This window comes from Protopterus annectens, chromosome 1.part1 (assembly GCF_019279795.1).
Source record: "Protopterus annectens isolate FY-2018-M chromosome 1.part1, PAN1.0, whole genome shotgun sequence".
In the NCBI taxonomy this organism is placed as follows: Eukaryota; Metazoa; Chordata; order Ceratodontiformes; family Protopteridae; genus Protopterus; species Protopterus annectens.
In genome coordinates, this window is record NC_056726.1 from 185,534,963 (window position 1) to 185,561,696 (window position 26,734).

The 26,734-nt window shown below is 43.7% G+C and overlaps 1 protein-coding gene across 4 annotated transcripts in view; it reads right to left on the reverse strand.

The window, feature by feature from the left end:
- The window catches only part of UBN2 (ubinuclein 2), a 2,968,476-nt gene that overhangs the window by 2,412,049 nt on the left and 529,693 nt on the right, over nt 1–26,734 (reverse strand). For 3 of the 4 annotated variants that reach the window (XM_044074031.1, XM_044074006.1, XM_044074014.1), the window contains exon 3: nt 18,613–18,714. The exons of the other annotated variant lie outside the window; for it this stretch is intronic. In XM_044074031.1, the coding sequence (XP_043929966.1) occupies nt 18,613–18,714 (102 nt within the window). The remainder of the gene's footprint in view (nt 1–18,612; nt 18,715–26,734) is intronic. 4 annotated transcript variants of the gene reach the window in all.

Genomic DNA, 26,734 nt, shown 5'->3' on the forward strand with positions numbered 1-26,734 from the left:
GTAGAATGAGGTCTTATGTTCTGTGGAATTGGTTTTCCATGGAAGGAGTAACAGAATCGTATGCAATTTCCTATCCATTTGGAGATTGTCTGTTTGGAAATAGCTTTTCCTTCCCTTCCTGTTGCATAGGCTACGAAAAGTTGGTCAGTCTTTCTGCTATTTTTGTTCTGTCCAAGTAGTAGCGTAGCTGTCTATGTACATCCAAGGTATGCAGTATTCTTTCCCTCTGTTTTGTGGGTTGGGAAAGAAGGTAGGTAGGTGGATTGCCTGGTTTAAAGACACTCTGGATACCACCTTAGGCATAAATGTAGGATTAGTCCTCATGGACACTCTATCTTGGTGGAAGATTAGAAAGGGTTGCACTGCCATTAAGGCCTGTAGTTCTGAAACCCTCCTTGCTGAAGTAATTGCCAGTAGGAAAGCAGTTTTCCATGACAGGTGTTGTAGGTCTGCTGTTGCTGCTGGTTCAAAAGGCGATAGTGTCAATTTTTCTAGCACAAAGTTCAAGTCCCAAGCTGGCAATGGTGGTTTCCTTGGAGGTTTTACATTCTTGATTCCTCTGAGGAACTGCCTGAGCAAAGGGTGTGAAAAAACAGGTGGATCAAAGCTGTATTCTGCTGAAATAGCTGATGCATGAATCTTGATGGAGGAGTAGGACAGGCCTGAATGAAGTAGTTTGGGCAGATACTCCAGAATGTTAGGCATATCTATGTTTGATACATCTTTTCCTCTTTCAGAACTCCAAATGACAAACCTTTTCCATTTCCCAGCATAATTCCTTCTAGTTGAAGGCCTGCGTGCTTCAAGAATAATGTCTTTAACTCTTTGTGAAAGTTCTGTATTAGCAGCTGCTATGTGATGTTCCATGCAGTCAGTTGCAGCGTTTTAGGTTTGGATGCATGGTGCTGAAGTTGTTCTGAGTTAGCATCAAAGGCATCAGGGTATTGGCCACATATTGTTCGAGACATGCTCCTCAGCAGTGGGTACCAATGCTGTCTTGGCCAGTTTGGAGCTATCAGGATTATCCTTGGACGTTCCTCCTTGATTTTTAGTAGTACTTTGTGTATCAAGGGAAGAGGTGGGAATGCATATGCTGTTAGGCCTTTCCAGCTGAAGGACAGCGAGTCCACTTTCCATGCTAGTGGGTGGAATGTCCTTGTGTAGAATTTTTGGGCTGGTGATTGAGAGGTGATGCGAATAGATCTATCTGAGGCATTCCCCATTTCTTGAGATGGTCTTGAAGATATCCGGGTGCAGCTGCCATTCGTGGGCATCCGATGTGGTCCTGCTTAACATATCTGCTAGAGAGTTTTCTTTTCCTGGCACAAATATTGCCTGTAACTGGATGTTGTAGCTGAGTGCCAGGGTCCACAGCTCCAAAGTCATTCTGCATAGGGGATAAGAATGAGTGCCTCCCTGTTTGTTGATGTACCACATGACTGTGGTGTTGTCTGTCCTTATCATCAAGTGATCCTCCTTGAGAAATGGTCTGAACTTTTGGATTGCCAGTTTTACTGCCAGCATTTCTTTTAGGTTGATGTGCAGGTGAAGTTGTTCCTGTGTCCACAATCCTTGCACGCATTTGTCCAGCATATGCGCCCCCCATCCTAGGTCTGAAGCATCTGTTGTGATGGTCTGGCTTGCTTGACCCTTGCGAAAGGGCAGGCCTGGGTTTGACTGGCATGCCTGAGCCCACCATAGGAATTCCTGTTTTAAGCATGGTATTAGTGGGATTTCCATTTCTAGGCTGTGTCTGTGTTGGGACCATAAATTCTTTAGGTACCACTGTAGTTTTCTCATATGTAGTCTGGCAAATGGAACCAAGATTATGCATGATGCCATGAAACCCAAGGCCTGCAGTACCTTTCTTGCTGTTAACTTGTTCAGTTTTGTTAGTGCCAAGAAGTAAAGAGGGAGTTCTTTTTGTTTTTCTGTAGTTAGGAATGCCATTTGTCTTACTGTGTCCAATTCCGCTCCCAGGAAAGTCCTTGTCTGGGATGGTATCAGTCTTGACTTTTGTAAATTGACTGTGTATCCCAGTGCTTGAAGCAAGTAAATGACCCTTTGTAAATCTGTTGTCAGCTTGCTTTTGTTGTCTCCTTGTATCAGGCAGTCGTCCAGGTATGGATAAATTTGAATTCCTGTAGTCTGCAATGGCGATTACTGATGCCAGGCATTTTGTGAATACTCTGGGCAGTAGATAAGCCAAAGGGCAATGCTGAGAATTGATAGTGCTCTGATCCTGCAAGAAATCTGAGGTATCTTCTGCAGATTGGTCGAATGGGGACGTGCAGGTATGCCTCCTTGAGATCTAGAGTTACCAGCCAACACTCCTTGCCCAGCATGGGAAGAAGTTGCTGTAGGGTCAGCATTTTGAATTTTGGGACAATGATGTAAGTATTCAGGGTGGACAGGTCTAGAATTGGTCTCCAACTTTTTCCTTTCTTGGAACTAGGAATAGTCTGGAGTAGAACCCCTTTCCTTGCTCTGCTGTTGGCACTTTCTCCACAGCTCTCATGTTTGCTAACTCCATTATCTGTTGTAGAGCCTCTGTCTTTTGATTTGGAGGTAGATTTGGCATTCCTCTTTTGTCTGGTAAAGTGTGGAAGTGGAACCGGTAACCTTGATCTATGGTTCGTAAAATCCACTTGTCCTTTGTTATGTGGTGCCAGTTTTTTTGAAAATAAGGTTAGCTTTCCGCCTAGAGGAGCTGCTATCTGTTCCCTGGTAGGCGGGTTTAGGATTAAGTCACTGTGGCTGTGTTGATGTAGTGGCAGGTGTTGAGTCTGTGCCTCTGTTGTTACCTTGCCACTGTCGTCCTCTGTAGGCACCTCCTCTGGATTGGTTTCTGCCTCTGGAACGTCTATTCCTGCCCCTTTGAGGTCTTGTGGAGTCAGGAAAGGACCAATTTTGGCAGGCCAGTTCCTGCTAAACCTTGGGGTTGAACCTGCAAGAAATCTTTAACTGTCTGGACTGATTTTGCCTTTTCTTCCATTTTCTTCATAACCTGCTGGGCAGGTGTACCAAACAAACTTGTTTTATCCATAGGAGCATCTAGCAATTTAGATTTAACATGATCCGGTAAAGCTTGCTCCTTTAGCCATGCATGCCTTCTAATTACAGTGCCAGTCATGGCTGATCTAAATGAAGCCTCCAGTGCATCATAGCCACATTTTAAAGAGTGGTTACTAACTTGCTGTATGTTATTTACCATTTCTAATACATATTTCTTATCAAGAGATTCATCAGTGGTTAGCTTTTTAGTTAACTGATCAAGCATAAACTCTTGGTATTGTATCATGTGAAACTGACAGTTTAAAGCTCTAGCTGAGAGAGTGGCTGAAGTGTAAACCTTTTACCCCATCTGTCTAATGACCTTGCTTCCCTTTCAGAAGGAACAGGGTTTTTGCTATGGTCGGCTACTGCCTTGGGACCCTGGGAAATAGTTTCGGGTCTGCAAGAGGGGCCTTGTAAAGGTGGTGATGAGTATCTGGCACCCTGTAAAATCTGTCTGGTTTGGCAGGGGCTGGGGTAAAGAATCTGGAGCGGAGCAGACATCATTGAAAGCATCATCCACCACAGAGAGAACAGGAGGTATAGCTAAGGGCCTGTGCTGTGGAAGGTGCAAAAAGGTCCTAAGTCTTTTCCTGGAGTCTGAAAAATCCTGTTGCTGCCATTGGAACTGTTCTCGCATGGCATGCAAGGTTTCCCCAAAGGAGAATTCTTCTGGTGGGGAAGCAGCTGGAATGGATTCTTCAGCATCAGAATCTTCAAAATTGGAGAAAGGAGCCTCTGGCTGGTCAGTAATGTCTGATTCATCAGCAGAATCATCAGAGGACACTGGCTCATGGGGCTCTGCCCTAGGCCTCTTCTCTGGGGGCTGAGAGGCCCTGTCTGGGTGAGATTGAGATCCTCTAATTAATGAAATTAAATCTTCTGCCAAAGTAAGCATTTGAGAACTGGAACAGGGCCTGGTTGAGGGGGGTTTAATAGGCACTGTTTTAGTAGTCTTGGCTGCTTTAGCCCTGGCGAAGGCCTTAATGGACATGGCTGCTGGAGGCCTAGCAGCACCACGTGCTGGGGTAGAGACATCCAAGGGAATGGTGTCTGATAAGTCAGTGGTAAGCACCGTAGTGGGTAAAATTTCTGAGGCCGATTCAAGAGTGTTAGCAGGGACCTCAGTTGTAGAGATAGATTCAGCTATATTTTGATCAGTTTTCTCGGTTTCGGCCGAAACCGAGACACTCATGATTTGCTTAACCATGGTTTCGGCGAAACCGCGGACCGCGATGTCGGTCTTTTCTTTGCGTTTTGGCAGAATGCGTGGTCGGAGGATCCGGCGGCATAATGTACGCAAAATCAGAACCGAAAAACTGTTCTGCAAACTCCGACCGGCGTCTAAGCGTTCGTCGGTTGAAAGAAGCACAGGACGAACAGGCTGCTACGTCGTGGGCTGGGCCTAAGCAAGGCAGGCAGTAAGAGTGGAAATCTTTATGAGGTATTTGTTTCCCACAGGTTAAACAATTATTAACTTTTTCTGACATCGGCTGAGGCAAGAAAGAGTCCCCAACGGGGTACTTAGCTTTAGAAGTCTTCGAAGTAGTATTCGGTAGAAGTAATCTCTGGATCCGACCGACCGGCACTTGCGAACAGCTTCTGCTTCGGGCGCCACACGGCAAGAAAGACTGAAGAAAATGGCGTCGGCTGATGCTTTTATACCCGAAGACCAACAGAGATGACGTCGGGTGAAGTGCGACATCAGCCGAAGCCGGACCCGGACTTTGGAATCCGGCCGACTGAAGGGCTGCCTGACGACAGGACAACCTAGTTGTTATGACTGCAGATGCATCCATGAAGGACATCACATCTATCCCATATAAATTATAATTAGGAATACTTAAGTTATGCCAGATTACTCATCCTCTGGGGGAACTTAATCAGCAAGTAGAGGGGTGACACCTTGTGGCATTTGGCAACAGGCTTCTCCTTTTTTGATTTACTGCATCTACAAGGGAAAGAGAAAAGAGGCATGAAAGAAACATATTGGTCCTCCACAGAGCTGAAGGTCCGCATCTTGACTTCTTTTGCCGGATTTGGGGAAACGCAGCTAAACAGCACTTCCTTCATAAAATGAGTATCCAGAATGGTGCTTCTCACCTCCAAATTGAGGAAAGTCAGCCTCAACCATACCACATTGTGAAGGTACGCGAGATGTCCAGTAAGCATGGCAAATCCAATGTATTGTCAAAATTATGGCAGACTACAAGGAAGCCCTCTTTGCAAGATGCAGAAAGACAATATCTCCATTAGATCTACCTTAAGCCTAGACTCAGAGAGATCTGCCAGTTATTTCCAGGACATTACTTAATAAACAGAGAGTTCAGAAGTATTAGGAACTATTGCAGATGCCAGAGTATATTCAGTACTGTAGTCATCATTTCTGGGATTCCTGCCTGCATGAGCCCAACAACAAGCCCAACATCAAAAGCAATTATTTTTCCGATACTGGGCTTGCCTTACTCCCTCCTACTCTGTCATCAAGTCATTGGTGGTATAAAGGGGGAGTAGGCTAACCTCATCGTTGGATCTATCTTGCCCTGGCTAAACAAGGATATTGTCTTAAAGCACAAAGCATTATAAGACACACAGCACATATTCCCGGGGACAACAAACCATCCTGGGCACCAATACACCTCTCTGGACTGTAAGCCAGGTCAGAGGAAGGACGTTGCTTGGTGAGAAAAGAAAGCAAAAGATGAACATGATACCCACTACAACCCAATGATCCCCAATCAGGAAAGTATATGGGATGAGGAGAGGGAAGGGACAGCAACTGTGAATGATGTTAAGTTCCTAACACAAACATTTTATTTACGATAATACTCACTGCTGCAGTCATCAAATCTGGGATGACTCCCCAAAATATAAGGACCTGACAGGGTTATTAGGACAGCAGTTCCTGGAGGATGGTCATGGCAAAACACCCCCTAAACGTGTTTGGAGAAAGCCGTACTTGCTGCTTACAAAATGGATAGTATACTGACCCCCGCTCCAACAAATGCAGTGGTGGCTGGTATTGTTCTAATAGCATGAGCCTCGATATGGCCAAACACAGGTTTTCCACAGAAAGTGAAGCAAAAACAAATACAAGTGAGCAAGCCATTTTATTCATTAGTTATGAATGTATGGTTAGTTTACAGAGTAACCCTTGCTCATCCAGAGGCTCGCTGAAATATTCCATAGCCCAGAAGCCTTTGCATCCTGGCTGTTAGTTAACAGCCAGTAGTAGACCGCACCCTGTTTGTTTGATGAGCAGAGGCCCTAACGTTTCTACAAGCCATTCAAACTAGCAGTCCCCAGGACTCCACCTCTAAAACACTACATCTTTGTAAACAATATGCAAACTGTGACACAGCCAGCACGAGTTATACAATACGTTGATGAACTGACTCTTATGCTCAATGAAATCGACATTAGACATCTATGCCCAGCTGCACATAGAGCATTCAGCAATTTCCAGATCCTGGCCTATAAAGTGCAGTTGTGTTCCTACCATAAATGTAGACGTTAGAGTGTATTCACTGTTGCAGTCATTACTCTTGGGTTATCCTGCTGGCAGGCCACCCTCAGTCGACCAGATCTCCAAAGTCTAGATCCGGCATTGGCTGCTGTCACCTCTTCCCTAACGTCAGTGCACCAGGGGTATAAAAGATGCAGTCGACGCCATTTTCTTCAGTTTTTCTTGCCCCAGATGTCAGGTGCCCCAAATAGGTAGGCTGAAAAATATACCAAAAAGAAATGCATGCACAAAAATAACATTTCCTTCATCTACAAGCAAATACACCAAAAAGATTGTATAGGATAGAGAAGTGCAGATAAGTCCCAGCAAAGAGAAGGGGATGGTGGGTGGACTGCAACAGTGAATACACTCAAACATCTACATTTATGGTAGGTACACAACTGTACTATGTTCATCGTGTTTCACTGTTGCAGTCATTACTCTTGGGTAGAATCCCAAAGCTGAGGATGGGTGGCTGGGCTAAATAAGATTAGGAGAGGCTATGAGGCCCTGCAGAACTGCAGTGGCGAAGCCTGCTCTGGACTTAAGAGTAGAGATGCAAGTGGTAGTGCTTTGTAAAGGTGTGCATTGAACTCCAAGTTGCAGCCTCTAAGATTTCTTTGGTTGGTACTCCTCTGAGGAAGGCTGCTGAAGTGGCTGCTGCTCTGGTGGAATGAGGCCTAATGCCTTTAGGCACTGATCTGCCATGTTGAAAGTAGGTGAAATGGATGCAATGGCCTATCCATTTAGAAATAGTTTGTTTTGAGACAACCTTTCCTTGTGATCCTGCAACATTTGACACTAAAAGTTGCTCAGTCTTTCTGAAAGCTTTAGTTCTGTCCAAGTAGAAGCGCAACTGCCTGTGTATGTCCAAAGAATGCAGAATTTTCTCACCCTTGTTCTGTGGATTTGGGTAAAACGTAGGCAAGTGAATGGTTTTGGCTGACGGCCACACTGGACACCACCTTAGGCATAAATGTAGGGTTTGTCCTCAGAGAAACTCTGTCTGGATGAAAAATGATGAAAGTTCCACAGCTATGAGTTGCTTGTAATTCCGAGACTCGCCTTGCAGAGGTTACGGCTAGAGCAGAGCTGTTTTCCAGGATAAGAATTTTATATCTGCTGTTGATGCTGGCTCAGAAGGAGGCAGTGTGAGTTTTTCTAAAACATAATTGAGGTCCCAGGACGGAATTGGTGCTCTCCTTGGAGGCCTAATGTTTTTGGCCCCTCTGAGGTACTGCCTTATTAAAGGATGAGAAAAGACAGGTGGTTCCATATTGTAATGTGCTGAAATGGTAGAGGCATGAATCTTAATTAATGAGAAAGAAAGGCCTTTGTTCAGCATCTCAGTTAGGTATTGTAAAATCTGAGGAATATTTGGTACAGACGAGTCAAGGCCTTGTTCCTGGTTCCAAGCACAGAATTCCATTTTTCTGCATAAGATTTTCTGGTACTGGGCCTCCTGGCCTCCAAGATAACATCCATAACAGCTTTTGAAAGAGGAGTGTTCTGAATGGCTACATTATCCACCATGCTGTCAGATTTAAGGTCCTGAGTTGGCTGTGCAGGATCTGACTGTTTTGTTGGGTCAGCAAGTGAGAAGTTTGAGGCAATATCCATGTTGGACCTTGAGACAAGCTCTTTAGGATTGGGTACCAGTGCTGGCGTGGCCAGTCTGGTGCAATAAAAATCATTTTTGGCTTCTCTTGTCTGACCTTTAGGAGTACTCTGGGAAGGAGAGGCAGGGGGGGAAAAGCATATACTGTTAGATGTTTCCAGCTGAATGATCAGGCGTCCACTTTCCATGCTTGCCTGTGATAAATCCTTGTGCAAAATAGTACAGTTTTGTACCTACCATAAATGTAGATGTCCGAACTGGATAGCATCTGCAGTCATAACAACTGGGTTGTCCTGTCGTCAGGCAGCCCTTCGGTCGGCCGGATTCCAAAGTCTGGGTCCGGCTTCGGCTGATGTCGCACTTCACCCGACGTCATCTCTGCTGGTCTTCGGGTATAAAGGCATCAGCCGACGCCATTTTCCTCAGTGTTTCTTGCCCCAGATGCCAGTTGCCCTCTTGGAAGGCTAAATTTTGGATAAATGCCAATGTTTCCAAAAAGATAGAAGGCAAACACAAGAAATAAGCATGTATGTACATATATACAAACAAATACACCATAAGAGACTCCCCCCACCAGCTAGCTATTAGGGGGGGAAATACCCTAGGAGTACCACAGAGGGGAAGGAGGGAGGGTAATCCTGACTGCAGATGCTATCCAGTTCGGACATCTACATTTATGGTAGGTACAAAACTGTACTATGTCCTTCATGGATGCATCTGCAGTCATAACAACTGGGTAGAATACCATAGCCAACTAGGGAGGAGGAAGAAGAAATTATGGTGTGGTTAGGATCCCTTGCAGTACAGCAGTGGCAAACCCTGCTCGGGATCTGGAATACAGAGGTAAATTATAATGCTTGGCAAATGTATGCACGGAGGTCCAAGTAGCCGCCTCAATAATGTCCTTGGTTGCCACTCCTCGTAAGAAGGCTGTGGTAGTGGCTGTTGCCCTTGTAGAATGAGGCCTTATGTTCTGTGGAATTGGTTTTCCATGGAAGGAGTAACAGAATCGTATGCAATTTCCTATCCATTTGGAGATTGTCTGTTTGGAAATTGCTTTTCCTTCCCTTCCTGTTGCATAGGCTACAAAAAGCTGGTCAGTTTTTCTGTTACTTTTGGTTCTGACCAGGTAGTAGCGTAGCTGTCTATGTACATCCAAGGTATGCAGCATTCTTTCCCCTCTGTTTTGTGGGTTGGGGAAGAAGATAGGTAGGTGGATTGCCTGGTTTAAAGACACTCTGGATACCACCTTAGGCATAAATGTAGGATTAGTTCTCATGGACACTCTATCTTGGTGGAAGATTAGGAAGGGTTGTACTGCCATTAGGGCCTGAAGTTCAGAAACCCTCCTTGCTGAGGTTATTGCCAGTAGGAAAGCAGTTTTCCATGAAAGATGCTGTAGGTCTGCTGTTGCTGCTGGTTCAAAAGGCGGGAGTGTCAACTTTTCTAGCACAAAGTTCAAGTCCCAAGCTGGCAATGGTGGTTTCCTAGGAGGTTTTACATTCTTGATTCCTCTGAGGAACTGCCTGAGTAGAGGATGTGAAAAGACCGGTGGATCAAAGCTGTATTCTGCTGAAATAGCTGATGCATGTATCTTGATGGAGGAATAGGACAGGCCTGTATGTAGAAGCTCTGAAAAATACTCCAGAATGTTAGCAATATCTATATTCGACACGTCTTTTCCTCTTTCAGCACTCCAAATGACAAACCTTTTCCATTTTCCTGCATAGTTCCTTCTTGTTGAAGGTCTGCGGGCTTCAAGGATAATGTCTTTAACCCTTTGGGATAGATCTGGATTAGTTGCTGCTATGTGATGTTCCATGCAGTCAGTTGCAAAGTTTTTAGGTTTGGATGCATGATGCTGTAGTTGTTCTGAGTTAACATCAAAGGCATCAGGGGTATTGGCCACATTTTGTCCCGAGACATGCTCCTCAGCAATGGGTACCAGTGTTGTCTTGGCCAGTTCGGAGCTATCAGGATTATCCTTGGACGTTCCTCCTTGATTTTTAGTAATACCTTGTGTATCAAGGGAAGAGGTGGGAATGCATATGCTGTCAGACCTTTCCAGCTGAAGGAGAGCGAATCCACCTTCCATGCAAATGGGTGGAATGTCCTTGTGCAGAATTTTTTGAGCTGGTGATTGAGAGGGGAAGCGAATAGATCTATCTGCGGCATTCCCCATTTCTTTGTGATAGACTTGAAGATGTCCGGGTGTAGCATCCATTCGTGAGCATCCGAGGTGGTTCTGCTTAATATGTCTGCTAGAGTGTTCTCCTTTCCCGGTACAAACATTGCCTGTAACTGGATGTTGTAGCTGAGTGCCAGGTTCCAAAGGTCCAAAGTCATTCTGCATAGGGGGTATGAATGAGTGCCTCCCTGTTTGTTGATGTACCACATGACTGTGGCGTTGTCTGTCCTTATCATCAAATGGCCTTCTTTGAGAAATGGGCTGAATTTTCGGATTGCCAGTTTTACTGCCAGCATTTCTTTTTGGTTGATGTGCAGGTGTAGCTGGTCCTGAGTCCACAATCCCTGTACACATTTGTCCAGCATGTGAGCCCCCCATCCTAGGTCTGAGGCGTCTGTTGTGATGGTTTGGCTTGCTCGAAAGTTGTGAAAGGGTAGGCCTGGATTTGTCTGGCATGCTTGAGCCCACCATAGAAACTCCTGTTTTAGGCATGGGATTAGTGGTATTTCTGCTTCTAGGCTGTGCCTGTGTTGGGACCATAAATTCTTTAGGTACCACTGTAGTTTTCTCATATGCAGTCTGGCATGTGGGACCAAGATTATGCATGATGCCATGAAGCCCAAGGCCTGCAGAACTTTTCTTGCTGTTAGCTTGTTCTGTTTTGTTAGTGCCAAGAAGTAAAGAGGGAGTTCTTTTTGTTTTTCTGCAGTTAGGAATGCCATTTGTTTTACTGTGTCCAATTCCGCGCCCAAGAATGTCCTTGTTTGGGATGGTATCAGCCTTGACTTTTGAAAATTGACTGTGTATCCCAGGGCTTGTAGCAAGTAAATGACCCTTTGCAAATCTGTTGTCAGCTTGCTTTTGTTGTCTGCTTGTAGCAGGCAGTCGTCCAGGTATGGATAAATTTGGATTCCCTGTAGTCTGCAGTGGGCGATTACTGATGCCAGGCATTTTGTGAATACTCTGGCAGTAGATAAGCCAAAGGGCAATGCTGAGAATTGATAGTGCTCTGATCCTGCAAGAAATCTGAGGTATCTTCTGCAATTTGGTCGAATGGGGACGTGCAGGTATGCCTCCTTGAGATCTAGAGTTACCAGCCAACACTCCTTGCCCAGCATGGGAAGAAGTTGCTGTAGGGTCAGCATTTTGAATTTTGGGACAATGATGTATGTGTTTAAGATGGACAGGTCGAGAATAGGTCTCCAACTTTTTTCTTTTCTTGGAACTAGGAATAGTCTGGAGTAGAATCCTTTGCCTTGTTCTGTTATTGGTATTCTTTCCACAGCTCTCATCTTTGTTAATTGCATTATCTGCTGTAGAGCTTCTATTTTTTGATTTGGAGGCAGGTTTGGCATTCCTCTTTTGACTGGTAAAGTGTGGAAGTGGAACCGGTAACCTTGGTCTATGGTTTGCAAAATCCACTTGTCTTTTGTGACATAGTGCCAATTTTTCGAAAATAAGGCTAATTTTCCGCCTAATGGTGCTGCTATTTGTTCCCTGGTAGGCGGAGTTAGAGACAAGTCATTGTGATTGTCCTGTTGCAGTGGTAGTGGCTGTGTCTGTGCCTCTGTTATTACCTTGCCACTGTCGTCCTCTGTAGGCACCCCTCTGGATTGATTTCTGCCTCTGGAACGTCTATTCCTGCCCCTTTGGGATCTTGTGGAGTCAGGAAAGGACCAATTTTTGGCAGGCCAGTTCCTGCTAAACCTTGGGGGCTGAACCTGTAAGAAATCTTTAACCGTTTGTACAGATTTTGCCTTTTCTTCCATTTTCTTCATTACCTGCTGGGCAGGTGTACCAAACAAACTGGCCTTATCCATAGGAGCATCTAATAACTTAGCTTTAACATGATCCGGTAAGGCCTGTTCCTTCAACCATGCGTGTCTTCTTATCACTGTGCCAGTCATGGCTGATCTAAATGAAGCCTCCAGTGCATCATAGCCACATTTTAAAGAATGGTTACTAACCTGTTGTATGTTATTTACCATTTCTAATACATATTTCTTATCTATAGAGTCATCAGAGGATAGCTTTTTAGTTAACTGATCAAGCATAAACTCTTGGTATTGTATCATGTGAAACTGACAGTTTAAAGCTCTAGCTGAGAGAGTAGCAGAGGTGTAAACTTTTTTGCCCCATCTGTCTAAAGACCTGGATTCCCTTTCTGAAGGAATAGGATTTTTTGCTGTGGTCGAGACTACTGCCTTAGGCCCCTGGGATATAGTTGCGGTGTCTGCCAGTGGGGCCTTGTATAGGTGGTGATGAGTGTCTGGCACCCTGTAAAATCTATCTGGTTTGGCAGGGGCTGGAGGTAAGGAATCAGGTGCAGTGCAGACATCATTAAATGCATCGTCCACAACAGAAAGGACAGGAGGTATAGCTAAGGGCCTATGTTGTGGTAAGTGCAGAAAAGTTCTAAGTCTTTTTCTGGAATCTGAGAAATCCTGTTGCTGCCATTGGAATTGTTCTCTCATGGCATGTAAGGTTTCCCCAAAAGAGAATTCCTCTGGTGGAGAGGCAGCTGGATGGATTCTTCAGCATCGGAGTCTTCATAATTGGAAAAAGGAGCCTCTGGCTGGTCTGTAGTATCTGAGTCATCCGCAGAATCATCAGAGGAGACAGGCTCGGGGGGCTCTGCTCTAGGTCTCTTTTCTGGGGGTTGAGAGGCCCTGTCCGGGTGAGATTGAGATCCCCTAATTAAGGATATTAAATCTTCTGCCAGAGTAAGCATTTGTGAACTAGAAGTGGGCCTGGTTGAGGGGGGTTTAACAGGCACTGATTTAGTAGATTTGGCTGCTTTAGCCCTGGCAAAGGCCTTAATAGACATGGCTGCAGGAGGCCTAGCAGCACCACGTGCTGGGGTAGAGACATCCAAAGGGATGGTGTCTGATAAGTCACTAGTAACCACAGTTGTAGGTATAATTTCTGAGGCTGTTTCAAGTAAAGTGGCAGAAACCTCAGTAGTAGTCATTGATTCGGCTGTATTTTGATCAGTTTTCGGTTTCGGCGAAACAGAGACACTCGGTTTGCTTAACCGTGGTTTCGGCGAAACCGCGGACCGCGAGTGTCGGTCTTTTCTTTGCGTTTTTAACAATTTGGGTAGTCGGAGGATCCGGCGGCATAATGTACGCAAAATCTGAGCCGAAAAACTGTTCAGCAAACTCCGACCGACGCCTAAGCGTTCGTCGGTTGAAGGAAGCACAGGCCGAACAAGCTGCTACGTCGTGGTCTGGGCCTAAACAAGGCAAACAGTAAGAGTGGAAATCTTTATGAGGTATTTGTTTCCCACAAGTTAAACAGTTATTGACTTTTTCTGACATCGGCTGAGGCAAGAAAGAGTCCCCAACGGGGTACTTAGCTTTTAGAAGTCTTCGAAGTAGTATTCGGTAGTAGTAATCTCTGGATCTGACCGACCGGCACTTGCGAACAGCTTCTGCTTGAGCCACGGCAAGAAAGACTGAGGAAAATGGCGTCGGCTGATGCCTTTATACCCGAAGACCAGCAGAGATGACGTCGGGTGAAGTGCGACATCAGCCGAAGCCGGACCCAGACGTTGGAATCCGGCCGACCGAAGGGCTGCCTGACGACAGGACAACCCAGTTGTTATGACTGCAGATGCATCCATGAAGGACATCTCTGCAATTGACAGTTGTTAGGGGAGGCAAATAGATCTATGTCTGGGCATCCCCATTTCCTTATTATCATGCTGAAGACTTGTGGATCCAGTTTCCATTCGTGGGGATCCATGAGGTTTCTGCTTAGTTCATCTGCCAGTGTATTTGTTTTTCCTGGCAGGAATTGTGCTTGCAGGTGAACTTGAAAAGCCAATGCTGTATCCCATAAGGTCATTCCTTGTCGGCAGAGGGGGGTAGGAATGTGTACCTCCCTGCTTATGTACCACATGACCGTAGTGTTGTCTGTCTTTATCAGTAACTGCCCTGGATGTAGCAGGTCCTTGAAAGCCGTCAGGGTATTTTGAACAGCTAGCATCTCTTTTTGATTGATGTGAAGATGCATCTGGTTTGCAGGCCATGTGCCCTGAATACATTTTCCTGCCATATGGGCCCCCCAGGCACAATCTGATGCATCCGTTGTCAGTGTCTGTCTGGCTGTGGGTAAACTGAATGGCAGACCCTTGTTGTGGTGACAGGCTTCTGCCCACCATCGAAACTCCTGTTGTAGGCAGGGAATGAGTGCAATTACTGTCTCCAGGCTGTGGCAATGCTGAGTCCAAATACTTCTCAGATACCATTGTAGTTTCCTCATATGCAGTCTGGCATATGGAATTAGTAGAATGCAGGATGTCATGAAACCCAAGGCCTGCAGGATTTTCCTTGCAGATAAGTGGGTTTTGTTGCCAATTTCTTGAAGTAAGTAGTCAGCTGTTTTTGCTTGTCTGGTGTGAGATAAGCCATCTGGGCAGTTGTATTTAAGCTTGCACCCAGGAATATTATCTCTTGAGGGCACTAGTTTTGATTTCTTTTCATTTACTGTGTACCTTAGGCCAATAAGTAATCTTTTTACAAACGCCAGATGCTTTAGAAGAGTGTCCTTGTTCTCTGCTTGAATTAGGCAGTCGTCCAAGTTGGGATATATCTGAATTCCTTTTTGTCTGCAAAATGCAATTACTGGTGCCAGGCGTTTTGTGAAGACCCAGGGCGCAGTAGATAAGCCAAAGGGCAGTGCAGAGAATTGGTAATGCACTGAGCCAGCTATGAATCTGAGGTATCTTTTGCAAGATTGTCTGACTGGGACATGCAGGTATGCCTCTTTTAGGTCCAAAGTTACGAGCCAAGCCCTCTTGCCCAGCATGGGCAGTAGCTGCTGTAGAGTCAACATCTTGAATTTTGGAACTTCCAGAAACGTATTTAGTATAGATAGGTCCAGAATTGGTCTCCAGGTTTTGTCCTTCCTGGGTACTAGGAAAAGTCTGGGGGTAATATCCTTTCCCATGCTCTTGTTGTGGTACTTGCTGAATGGCCCTCATGTCCATGAGGGCTGTAATTTGTTTTTGTGCCTCTGCCCATTGGTTGTGTGGCAGGTCTGGCATGCCCTTTGACCTTGGTAGTGTGTGAAAATGGAACCTGTAGCCTTGGGACACTATGTTCAGGACCCATTTGTCTCGGGTAACCATTTGCCAATTTGATGAAAAAAGTGCTAGTTTTCCCCCTAAGGGGGCTGTCAAAAGAAAACTGCTTGGAACTGGTAGAGGAAAGTCATTGGGACTGTTTCCTGTAAGGTTGTGATTTGTCTTCTCCGCTTTTGGAGGTAGGAGCACCCCATTGTTTAGGCCTGTATGAGCCTTGGGGCTGAGATCTGCCTCTTTGTGGTCTGTCTATGACTGGAAAGGACCAGTTTTTAGAAGGCCAGTTCCTGCTAAACCTGGGTGGCTGTACCTCTAAGAAATCCTTCACTGTCTGCATGGATTTTGCTTTATCCTCCATTTTTTTCAACACCTCTTCTGCTTTAGTACCAAACAAAGTATCATGCTGTAATGGTGCATCTAATAATTTTGCTTTAACATGATCAGGCAGATTCTGTTCCTTTAACTAAGCATGCCTTCTAATATCAGAACCTGTAGCAGCGGCCCTGCAAGAGGCCTCCAGTGAATCATAACCACACTACAAAGTATGCTTTCCCACTTGTTCAGTTGCATGCAATAAATCCTGCAATTCCTTGTTCTCTGAATATTCAGTATTTGTCAACATTTTCTGTTTAAGTAGTGACATTAAATATTGCTGATATTTAAGCATATGGAAATGACAATTTACAGCCAGGGTGGCAGAAGTGTAAACTTTTTTCCCCCATCTGTCTAGAGCCCTAGAATCCCTATCAGAGGGGACAGGGTTTTTTGCAGTGGAAGCTTTAACCCCCTTGGGACCCTGAGATATAGTTTCTGGGTCAGCAGCGGGGTTTTTATATAGGAATTTATGAGAATCCGGGACCCTGTAGTATCTGTCTGGCTTAGCAGATGCAGAGGGTAAAGAGTCAGGGGACAGACCGGACTCTGAAAATACATCATCTACAATGTCTAGAACAGGTGGAATAGCAAGGGGTCTATGCTGAGGAAGAAGCAGAAAGTCTCTGAGCCTTTTCTTAGATTCAGAATAATCTTGGCTCTCCCAGTGGAAATGCGCTCTCATAGTATGCAGTGCTTCCCCAAAAGAATAGTCCTCAGGAGGAGAGGTTGAAGGAATGGATTCTTCAGTATCAGAATCCTCATAGGGAAGCATGGGGTAATCCTGTTCAGAAGAGGAATCAGAGGAAATAGCTACCTGATCAGAAGAATCATACTCTGTCTCTTGCCTAGGCCTCTTTATCAGGAGGGGGATGGGAGCTCCTGATCAAAGTAATTAGGTCTTCGGCCATTTTGAGCATCTGTTTTTTAGGCATGGAAGTCTGAGTAGGAGAATGCTGTACTTGTTTCTTTGTCTTTAGAGCTGCTTTAGTCTTTGTCGTTGAAGCTGAAGATGGCTTAATATATAGTTGTGTAGGTCTGAAGACACCCTCAGAAGCCAATGCCTGCTCAGCGGCTCCGGACACATCTGAGGGAGTGATTTCCGAGTGTCCAATACCTTGAGTTTCCAGAGGCCCGGTCGGCTCCACATGGGAGTCGGTAGCGGCCTGTGGCTCTGAGGTAGCAGGCGCCAGGGGCCGCGAAAGTGCCTCACTGAGAAACGGCGAACTGGCGACTGGCCTAGTAGAGGCTTCGTCGTCGGTTTTGGACCTCGGATGCCTATCCTTGCCCTTGCGTTTTTTGTAAACTCCGGTTGTCGGCTGTACCGACGGCATTATATAACTAAATCTTCGGCCAAAGTAATGAAATGCAAAATCGAACCAACGCTTAATAGTACATTGGTTAAATCTAGCACAAAACCGATAGCTAGCAATGTTGTGATCAGGGCCTAGGCAAGGAATATAGTAAGAGTGAAAATCCTTATGAGGTATTTGCTTCCCACAAGAAATACAGTTGTTAACTTTTTCTGACATTGGTCTGGAGCAAGAAAAAAGTTTCCCCAATGGGGTACTACGCTTTAATGAAGACTTCTTTTCTGAAATTCGGATTTGAAAATCTCAGGAGTCGGCCGACCGGCACTTGCGAACTTCTTTTGCTTCAGTCACCGCGCGGCAGGAAAGAAAATGGCGTCGACTGCGTCTTTTATACCCCTGGCGCACTGACGTCAGGGAAGAGGCGACAGCAGCCGAAGCCGGACCTAGACTTTGGAATTCTGGCTGACTGAGGGTGGCCTGCCAGCAGGATAACCCAAGAGTAATGACTGCAACAGTGAAATACGATGAACATCTGTTATTACCCTGGACCTGACAAATAACACCAAGTTACTTGGCATTGCCATCAACAACCAACTAGGATGTGACCGTTACATCAACAGAATAATTAAATAAATCAAATAGCAAGTCTGCTGTGCTGAATAAAGCTGCACCTCATAGATGAAGCTTGCCTAACCACTGCCTGTTTTTTTTCCCCTTAACAAGCCTCTTTTACATCCCTGCAACACTCCCTAACCTACATACACAATATAACACCTTTAAGTCAGAATACTGTGACATTGATACATAAATTTGTGGTCAACATGCAAGCCAAAACCAATCATAAGCCACTCAAAAAACTGGGTTACCTATACCTCACTCAGACATTTAAACCTCACTCAACAAAAGACTGCTCATCATAAACTCTAACCCTGCAAGAAGCCCAACAACATGAACAACTGTTCCATGGTATACTCCCAAGACTGAGACTACCTCTCAGGTCTGAAATAAAGCATATAGTACCAGAAACATGGTAGAACAAAAAGAGATTTTAAATATTTTAACACAGAAGACCAAAAAACAATTAAAAAATTTTGAAGTGAACATAGTTCAAGAATAAAGAAACCTTTGCACTGATACACATGGCATGGAAAAGTTCAAAGAGGGGTAGACTGCTGCAGTCTTCAACAGGAGTGATTTACATTGTTGAACAATGACAAAAGAATTGGGAACGTGAAGCACTGCCCTTACTTCTACATTAAAAAAATTAAACTGCCACAAATTGACATGCAATGTAAAATGGGATGCTTCCTCAACAAGAAAACTACCCTACTCCTGGCAAACTGGTCCTGCATGATTCCCCCTAAAATACAATCTTTCAAGTCTCCAGGCTACAGTAAATAAAGCATTCACCGTTAATTCCCTTATTTAGTTTTAATTCTAAAATTTAAGAAATTCTAACCATAGATAATGACTTACAGCTTCAGAATTATCAATGAAGGGGTCCGTCTCATCATAACCATATCCAATGTCAATAAGATCTTGCATACGATCTTTCCGATGTTTGTAAATCTTCCCACCCTGAGGAATGCAAAAAAATATATATATATTGTTTTCACAACAATACACATTAAGTGTACTTTTACTCCACAATTTATTATAAAATAGATATTTAAAAAAAAAAAAAAAAAAAAAGTCGTGATACATGCCTGGCTGAGGAGCTCAGTACCCAATGCAGATATTTCAAAAAAACTGCATAGAAGAATGTCCAACAGTCTCTTCAGACTGAAGTTCAGATAACTACAGTTTTCAAACCGGAAGCACAAATACAGATTACACTGCCACCAAAACTTTTCTTTCAGGGCCTTATTTAAACTAAAACAAATTTGTAAAATACTATCCACACTCATAACGTTTGTATGTACACACTGTGAAATTTAAGAATGACACAGGAACCTTTCAGTATAAAGTAATTCCTAGACCACACAGAATGCAAACATGGCACAGTTTTTCAGAGATAAAGCACTTTTGTATTTTACTGTATTAAGTACTGCCCCTTGTTATCCATTTTAAAGCTGTAGGATCATGACAGAACAGTGTAGCTTAGAAAATTCAAGTAATACAAATTACAAATGAAAGCAGCTAACTGTATCAACACAACAGAAGATTTATCTTTCTTGAAGGAGAATATTTAAAATCAATAAAATGCACATCTGCTGAAAAAAACATATAAGCATGCAACTTCATTTCTGGCCAAGACAACTTAATGGCAAGCGGATAACATTTTACTGCCTTATGCAAAACACTGATCATGTAAGAAAAAAAAAACAATACCTGTATTTTACACATGGTTCAGTTTCCAAAGCAAAGTCAGTAATTTTGTAAGATAGCTTTCTTTTTCACATCATGTCCACTGTGCATATACAATATGGCAATGTATCCGCATGTCCTTTTCTTTCAGGATTTTCTTTCCAGTAACTAAGAATGGTTGTTCTGAATTTACAATCTTGATGAGAAACTCTAGAAACCATCTAGTCATACTTTTAGTGACTTACTCTGATTTAAGTTCTTTTCTATCACATAAAGGAAAGTACAGTTGAAAGGTTTACGTACCATAACAGTAGATGTAAATGAAATCACTGTTGCCGTAGCCATTATAATATGGGTGGACTGCCAAAGCTCATGAAAAAAGTTTGGATGGAGAAGGTGCATGGACCAGAATTCCCTTAAGTACACCTCTAGTAAAGCCTGCTCTGGTTCTGGAAACAGAATCTAACACGTAGTGTTTAGTGAAAATGTGAAGAGGACCAAGTAGATGCTTGTAGAACAGATCAAGAATCCACCCCCTTCCAAAAAGCCTCAAAAGTGATCAATGGCGGAATCAACTGTGACATTCTCAGGGGAATGTAGCAGCAGAACTGAACAGCAAAGGGCAGCCATCTAGAAATGGTTGTTTAGACACTGGCTGACCATTCGTCTTACCATTACAGGACACTAAGTGCAGATTAGATTTCTCCAAATAACATCAAGTTGTAATACTAAGCATTGTTGCCTCACGGCAAGAGGTTTTCTACTTCGATTCTCGAGTTGAGGTGCCTTCTGTGGAAAGTCTGCATGTCCTCCTTGTGGTCACATGGGTTTCCTTCTGGTGCTTCGGTTTCCTCCCACATTCCAAAAACATGCAATAGGTGGACTGGACACACTAAATTGTCCGTAATTGAGTGTGTGACGCGAGTGACTGGTACAAATGAATTACAGAGCAGGGTTAGTCACCCGGCGGTGTAAAACCTTGGCTCGAGATGATTGCCACTGCTGAAGTGGCACCCCAACCTCATGTGTAAAATGGGAAAAGGGGTTGTGGATGGATGGATGGATTGTAGTATAAAAAGTTCTTTCTCCCGATTTTTTAGGCTCGAGATAGAACACAGCAGTTGGACAGTATGGTTCAGAGTAAAGTCAGACAAAGCTTTAGGTATAAAGAAAGGGTTGGTTCTGAGACCTACCTCATCTCTGTGAAAGTTCAAAAAAAGCTGAGTAGAAACAAGCTCTTGTAATTCAGATATCCATGCAGCAGAAGTCAGACATAAGAGCACAGCAGTCTTCCAGCCAAGAATCTTCAGAGAAGAACCGGATGCAACTTTAAATGGAGGTAGAGATAACTTCTCCAAAACAAAAATCAGGTCCCAAGAAGGCACCACCCCTTTACTTGGTAGCCTGATATGCAACACCCCCCCCTTAAAAATTATTTAACTTAGAAAAAAGAAAAAAGAGGGGATCTAGTAGCAGACAAGCTGAAATGTGTAGTGGTGTACCTTAAATGGTGTGTATGCTAGGCCTGAATTGAGCAGTTCACACCAGTAATAGAGAATCAAGGGCGTCTTCCTAACTTGGTATGGGTCCTCTCGATTTCGACACAAACCAGAATGTCTTTTTCATAGTTCGCAGCTCGTATTTTAACATCTTGCTGCAAGTGATCCCACAGACCTTTAATAAGGCAGACTCATTTAATCTAGGAATATACTTACTGTCACCTACAAAGCAGTCTTAACTTGAATGAATTTTTAAAATGGAATGTTTTCCTTGTATTGGCAAATCCATTCCATAACCTGGGAATCACCTGCGTGATGTACTGAGCCCTTTTTATTATGAATGAATTTAAAACGCAGCCTCTATCTCTTACATTAGGATACTGTGGAATCAACAACCCTCGTTCCTCCCTTAATTTAACACCAAGAACCGCATTAAATGCTAAACAAAGTTTACTCCTGACATATCTATATAATACACTACGCAATAAAAGGTATTCTAACCTGTCAGTTTGAGTTACTGTTTTCTCATGACATTATTGTTTTGTAAATAATTTTAGTATCCCTTCCAAAATTCTAATTTCACCCATAGTAAGACAGCATAAACACATGTTATACTATAAAACTGATCTGATTATAGTTTATACAGTACTTCAAGAAACTAGAGAACTCTAGATTCATCAGTACTGAAAATTACTTCAAGCTGCCTTCAAGTGTTTGCCTTTATTTTTTTATTGTTGTACCAAGACCTTTTACTTGGTCCACAGTCTCTAGTAGTTTATTCTCTAGCACTATTTCAAAATCATTGTGTGCCCCAGATATAATTATTTCAGTCTTTGATGTATTAAAGTTTAGTCCCATATGTTCAGCCCATGCTTATAGTCTAGATAAAAAAAAATGTAACTATTTAATGTCTGTCAAATCAACAGCAAATTCTGACACCCAAAACTTACCGCGTGGGAAAACTATAACAAAAATATCTAACAGGAACAGCCCCAAGATGAAGCCTCAGGGTACTACCCTGTTAGTACCTGTCAAAACCAAACTTGCACTCTGCACTAACACATACTGTTCTCTTACAGTCAACCAATTACTAAACCATTTAGATACATTAACATTTACTTTTAATTTATTTGAGTTGGGTATATGTACCTGAAAGGGTATCAAATGCTTAGTGACATGTAAATAAACTATACATTTTTATCTTGTCCAACAAAGCTGAAATGTTCCCATGAAATCTAATGTGACACAGTAAAGATAATGTATCCTTCATAAATCCATATTGTACAGGATCCAAGTGAGGCAGATAGTTCACATTCAAATCCAAATCTTTCAAAACATTTTCCAACAATAGGAGCAAGACAAACAGGTCTAAATTAGTACTATTCCATGTAATGACATACAGTTAAACATACAGAGAAAAACTAAAACAGATGTGTAAAATCTTATTATAACCCATAGATGTCCTTCTCTACTATGCTGCAGTATTCATAACATGAGGGATTCCCTGCCAAAGGCGGTCCTGACATCCGGCCATTATACAAAAGACTAACTACTGCAGGATATGTGGACATCGCACATAGGCCAGCAGCCAGCGTAGGCCATAAAACTGATGCATGCACGTACCATCCTCAGTACTGAATGCTCCAGTAAGAACACCAGCCTGAGGAATAAAGGGAGGTAACCATACATCCAGGGAAAAAGATAAAAACCGGAGAGGGAAGGTGGGAGGGATAGAATACTGCAACACAGCAGAGAAGTACATTTACGGTTTTAGGAAGATTTTACACAGCTATTATATGTCATTATATTCTTATGTTGCAATATTCATAACATGAGGGAGAGTACCAAAGCTCATGAAGAAAAAAGGGAGGAGGAAGGAACAAAGGCACTTTCTAAAATGCAATGGAGAATGGCTCTAGCAAAACCAGCTCTAGATTTGGAAATGCCATCCAGTTTATAATGTTTAGTGACGGTATGAACAGAAGACCAGGTAGCTGCTTCTAAGATGGAGATAGTATCCAAATCTTTGAAAAAAAGTACCGGAAGCCGCCACAACTCTCGTAGAGTGAGCCTTAACAGGAGTAGAAAGGCTCTTACCATGAAAAAAATCACAAAAGGAAATAGCCTTACAAATCCAAGTGGAAATGGTCTGGTTGGAAACAGAGTTAGTAAGGAAATAAAACCTATCCTTTTGGAAAACCAGGAAGGGGGGAGAGAAGCCATCAAGCTTGAAATTCGGACACCCTCCTGGCTGAGGTGATGGCTAGTAACAGCAGAGTCTTCCAAGTACAGTGTTGCAGGGTAGCTGTAGCTGCAGGTTCAAGTGGAGCTACAGTGAGTTTTTCCAAGACAAAATTGAGATCCCAAGGAGAAGAAACGGGCTTTCTGGGAGGTGTGATGTGAAGGATGCCTTTAAGAAAGAGTTTAACCTCCAATTTGGAGGTCAAAGGAGGAGAGAAAGGCAGACAAGCAGAAATGGCTGATAGATGAGCTTTTACTGAGGAAACAGCCAACCCAGCCTGCAGCAGTTCACACAAGTAAGATAAAACCAGAAAGTGGGTCCAGTTTACAAGAAAGACACTAGATGGAAAACCTCTTGCATTTCAATAAGTAGGATTTCCTGGTATTGAATTTTCTGGCCTCGTGCAGAACCCCAAGTACATCCTCTGAAAAGAGGTGCCTGAAAGGAATCAAAAGCCCATCCCCCACAGTGCCAGATGTAGAGTTGACAGGTGTGAGTGTATGAGAGATCCCTTGTCTTGTGTGAGAAGATCCAACCTGTAAGGTAAGTTGCGATGACTGTCCTTAGCTAAATGCAGAAAACAGAACCAATGCTGTCTTGGCCACAGGGGAGTCACCAACAAGATTCTTGGTTTGCCCTCCAGAACCTTCTGAATAAGAGGGAAAGGGGGAAATACACAGAGAAACATCCCCTGCTACGAGAAGGGTATGGAACTCTGGCACATAATTTTGGAAGTTGTCTGTTCAAATGGGAAGCAAAGAGATCTACTTCAGGATTACTCAACCAGTGGAGAATGTCCAGAAACACATCCCTGTGAAGCATCCATTCATGGGGTTGAGTCAAGGACCTGTTCAAAGTGTCTGCCACTACATTCTGATTGGATGAGATGTACACGGCCTGAAGGGTGACATGATACTGAGTTGCCAGTTCCCATGCCATGAAAGTTAGCCTGCACAGAAGATATGATTCCCCCCCCCCATTTGTTTACTTACTAAAGAAAGTACAGTTGTGTACACTTCACATAAATGTAGATGTTCAAGTGTATTCACTGTTGCAGTCACTACATTTGGGTAGATTCCCAAAGCTACGGTTGGGAGGAGGAATTTAGATAGCATTAGGACCACCTATAATGCCCTGCAAGACTGCAGTGGCAAACCCAGCTCTGAATTTAGAGAAAATTGGCAAATGACAATGCTTGGTGAAAGTATGAACTGAGCTCCAGGTAGCAGCTTCTAGGATGTCCCTGGTAGGGACGCCTCTGAGAAAGGCTGCAGAGGTAGATGCAGCCCTGGTGGAGTAAGGTCTTATCCCCTGGGGGATAGGTTTTCCATGGTGTTTATAGCAGAAAGGAATGCAATGGCCTATCCATTTAGAAATGGTTTGCTTTGAAATAGCATTCCCCTCTGCCCCTGCAGCAAATGCCACCAGCAGTTGTTTAGATTTCCTTTGAAGTTTAGTCCTGTCCAAGTAGAATCTAAGTCGTCTGTGCACGTCTAAGAAATGCAGTATCCATTCCCCTTTGTTCTGTGGATTGGAAAAGAAGGTCGGAAAATGAATAGACTGATTAAGAGCCACAATGGATACCAACTTGGGCATGAAGGATGGATTGGTTCTGAGGGACACCCTGTACGCATGAAAGGCGCCACTGACATAAGGGCCTGCAATTCAGATACCCTTCTAGCTGAAGTGATTGGTAAAAGGAAAGCTGTTTTCCAAGAAAGAAATTTTAAGTCTGCAGTAGCAGCTGTTTCAAAAGGAGGTACAGTGAGTTTCTCCAAAACAAAGTTAAGGTCCCAGGGGTTGGAGCTCTCCTGGGAGGTCTCAAATTTCTGGCCCCTCTGAGGAACTGCTTGAGCAGTGGATGAGAGAAGAGGAGAGGTTCTGTGCTATAATGAGCTGAAATGGCTGAGGCGTGGATTTTAATGAAGGAAAAAGACAGGCCCTTGTGAAGCATCTCAGTTAAGTATTGTAAAATCTGAGGTAAATTGGGCACTGCTGTGCTCATCCCTTGAAATTGGTTCCAGGCAAAGAATCTTTTCCATTTTTCAGCATAAGATTTTCTAGTACTAGGCCTCCTTGCCTCTAAAATGATATACATCACAGGTTTACTGAGGGATGGTAGAGGAGAGATTATGTAATTAGCCAGGCTGCAAGGTTCAGAGTTAGAAGCTGAGGGTGCAGAATCTAGTTCTCCTGCTGAGACAATAGGGAAGGAGTCTGAGGCAGGTGCCATGGGGATAACCGTGACACATTGCGCAGGAGGGGGTACCAGTGTTGGCGTGGCCAGTCTGGAGCAATCAAAATCATCCTTGGTTTGTCCTGTTTGATTTTTAGTAGTACTTTGGAAAGCTAAGGCAGAGGGTGGAAGGCATAGACTTAAATGTTTTTCCAGCTGAAGGAGAGAGCATTCACTTTCCAGGCTTGCTTGTGGGGAGTCCTTGTGCAAAATATGTCCAAATGGTAGTTCGGGGGAGAGGCAAACAGGTCTATATCTGGGCTCCCCCATTTGTTTGTCAACATGCTGAAAATAGTACAGTTGTGTACCTACCATAAATGTAGATGTTTTAGTGTAATCACTGTTGCAGTCATTACACTTGGGTTATCCTGCTGGCATGCTACCCGCAGTTGGCCTGAATAACAAAGTCCTGGTCCGGCGGCGGATGCTGTCTCCTCTTCCCTGATGTCAGTGCGCCAGGGGTATAAAAGATGCAGCCGACGCCATTTTCTTCAGTTTTTCTTGCCCCATATGTCAGGTGCCCCCAAAAGGGTAGGCTAAAAATCATTGCTTATAAAAGCATGCACTAAAATAAACAATACCTTCATCTACAAGCAAATATACCATATAGGTTGAATAGGATAGAGAAGTACAGATACATGCCAGCAAAGAAAGGGGGTGGTGGGTGGGTAACCTGGACTGCAACAGTGAATACACTCTAACATCTACATTTATGGTAGGTACACAACTGTACTATGTTCATCGTGTTTCACTGTTGCAGTCATTACACTTGGGTTGAATCCCAAAGCTGAGGTTGTGTGGCTGTTGCTAAATAGAATTAGGAATGGCTATAAGGCCCTGCAGAACTGCAGTGGCAAAGCCTGCTCTGGATTTAGAGTAAAGAGGTAAGTGGTAGTGCTTAGTAAAAGTGTGCACTGAAGTCCAGGTTGCAGCCTCAAAAATATCCTTGGTTGGTACTCCTCGGAGGAAGGCTGCTGAGGTGGCTGCTGCCCTGGCAGAATGTGGTTTAATGCCCTTAGACACTGACTTGCCATGTTGTGAATAGCAGAAACAAATGCAGTGTCCTATCCATTTAGAAATAGTCTGCTTTGAGATGGCCTTTCCTTGTGATCCTGCAGCATATGCCACTAAAAGTTGCTCAGACTTTCTGAAAGCTTTAGTTTTGACCAAGTAGAAGCATAGTGGTCTGTGTATGTCCAAAGAATGCAGAAGTCGCTCCCCTTTATTCTGTGGGTTTGGGAAAAAAGTAGGCAAATGAATGGTTTAGTTAAGAGCCACACTGGACACTACCTTAGGCATAAATGCTGGGTTTGT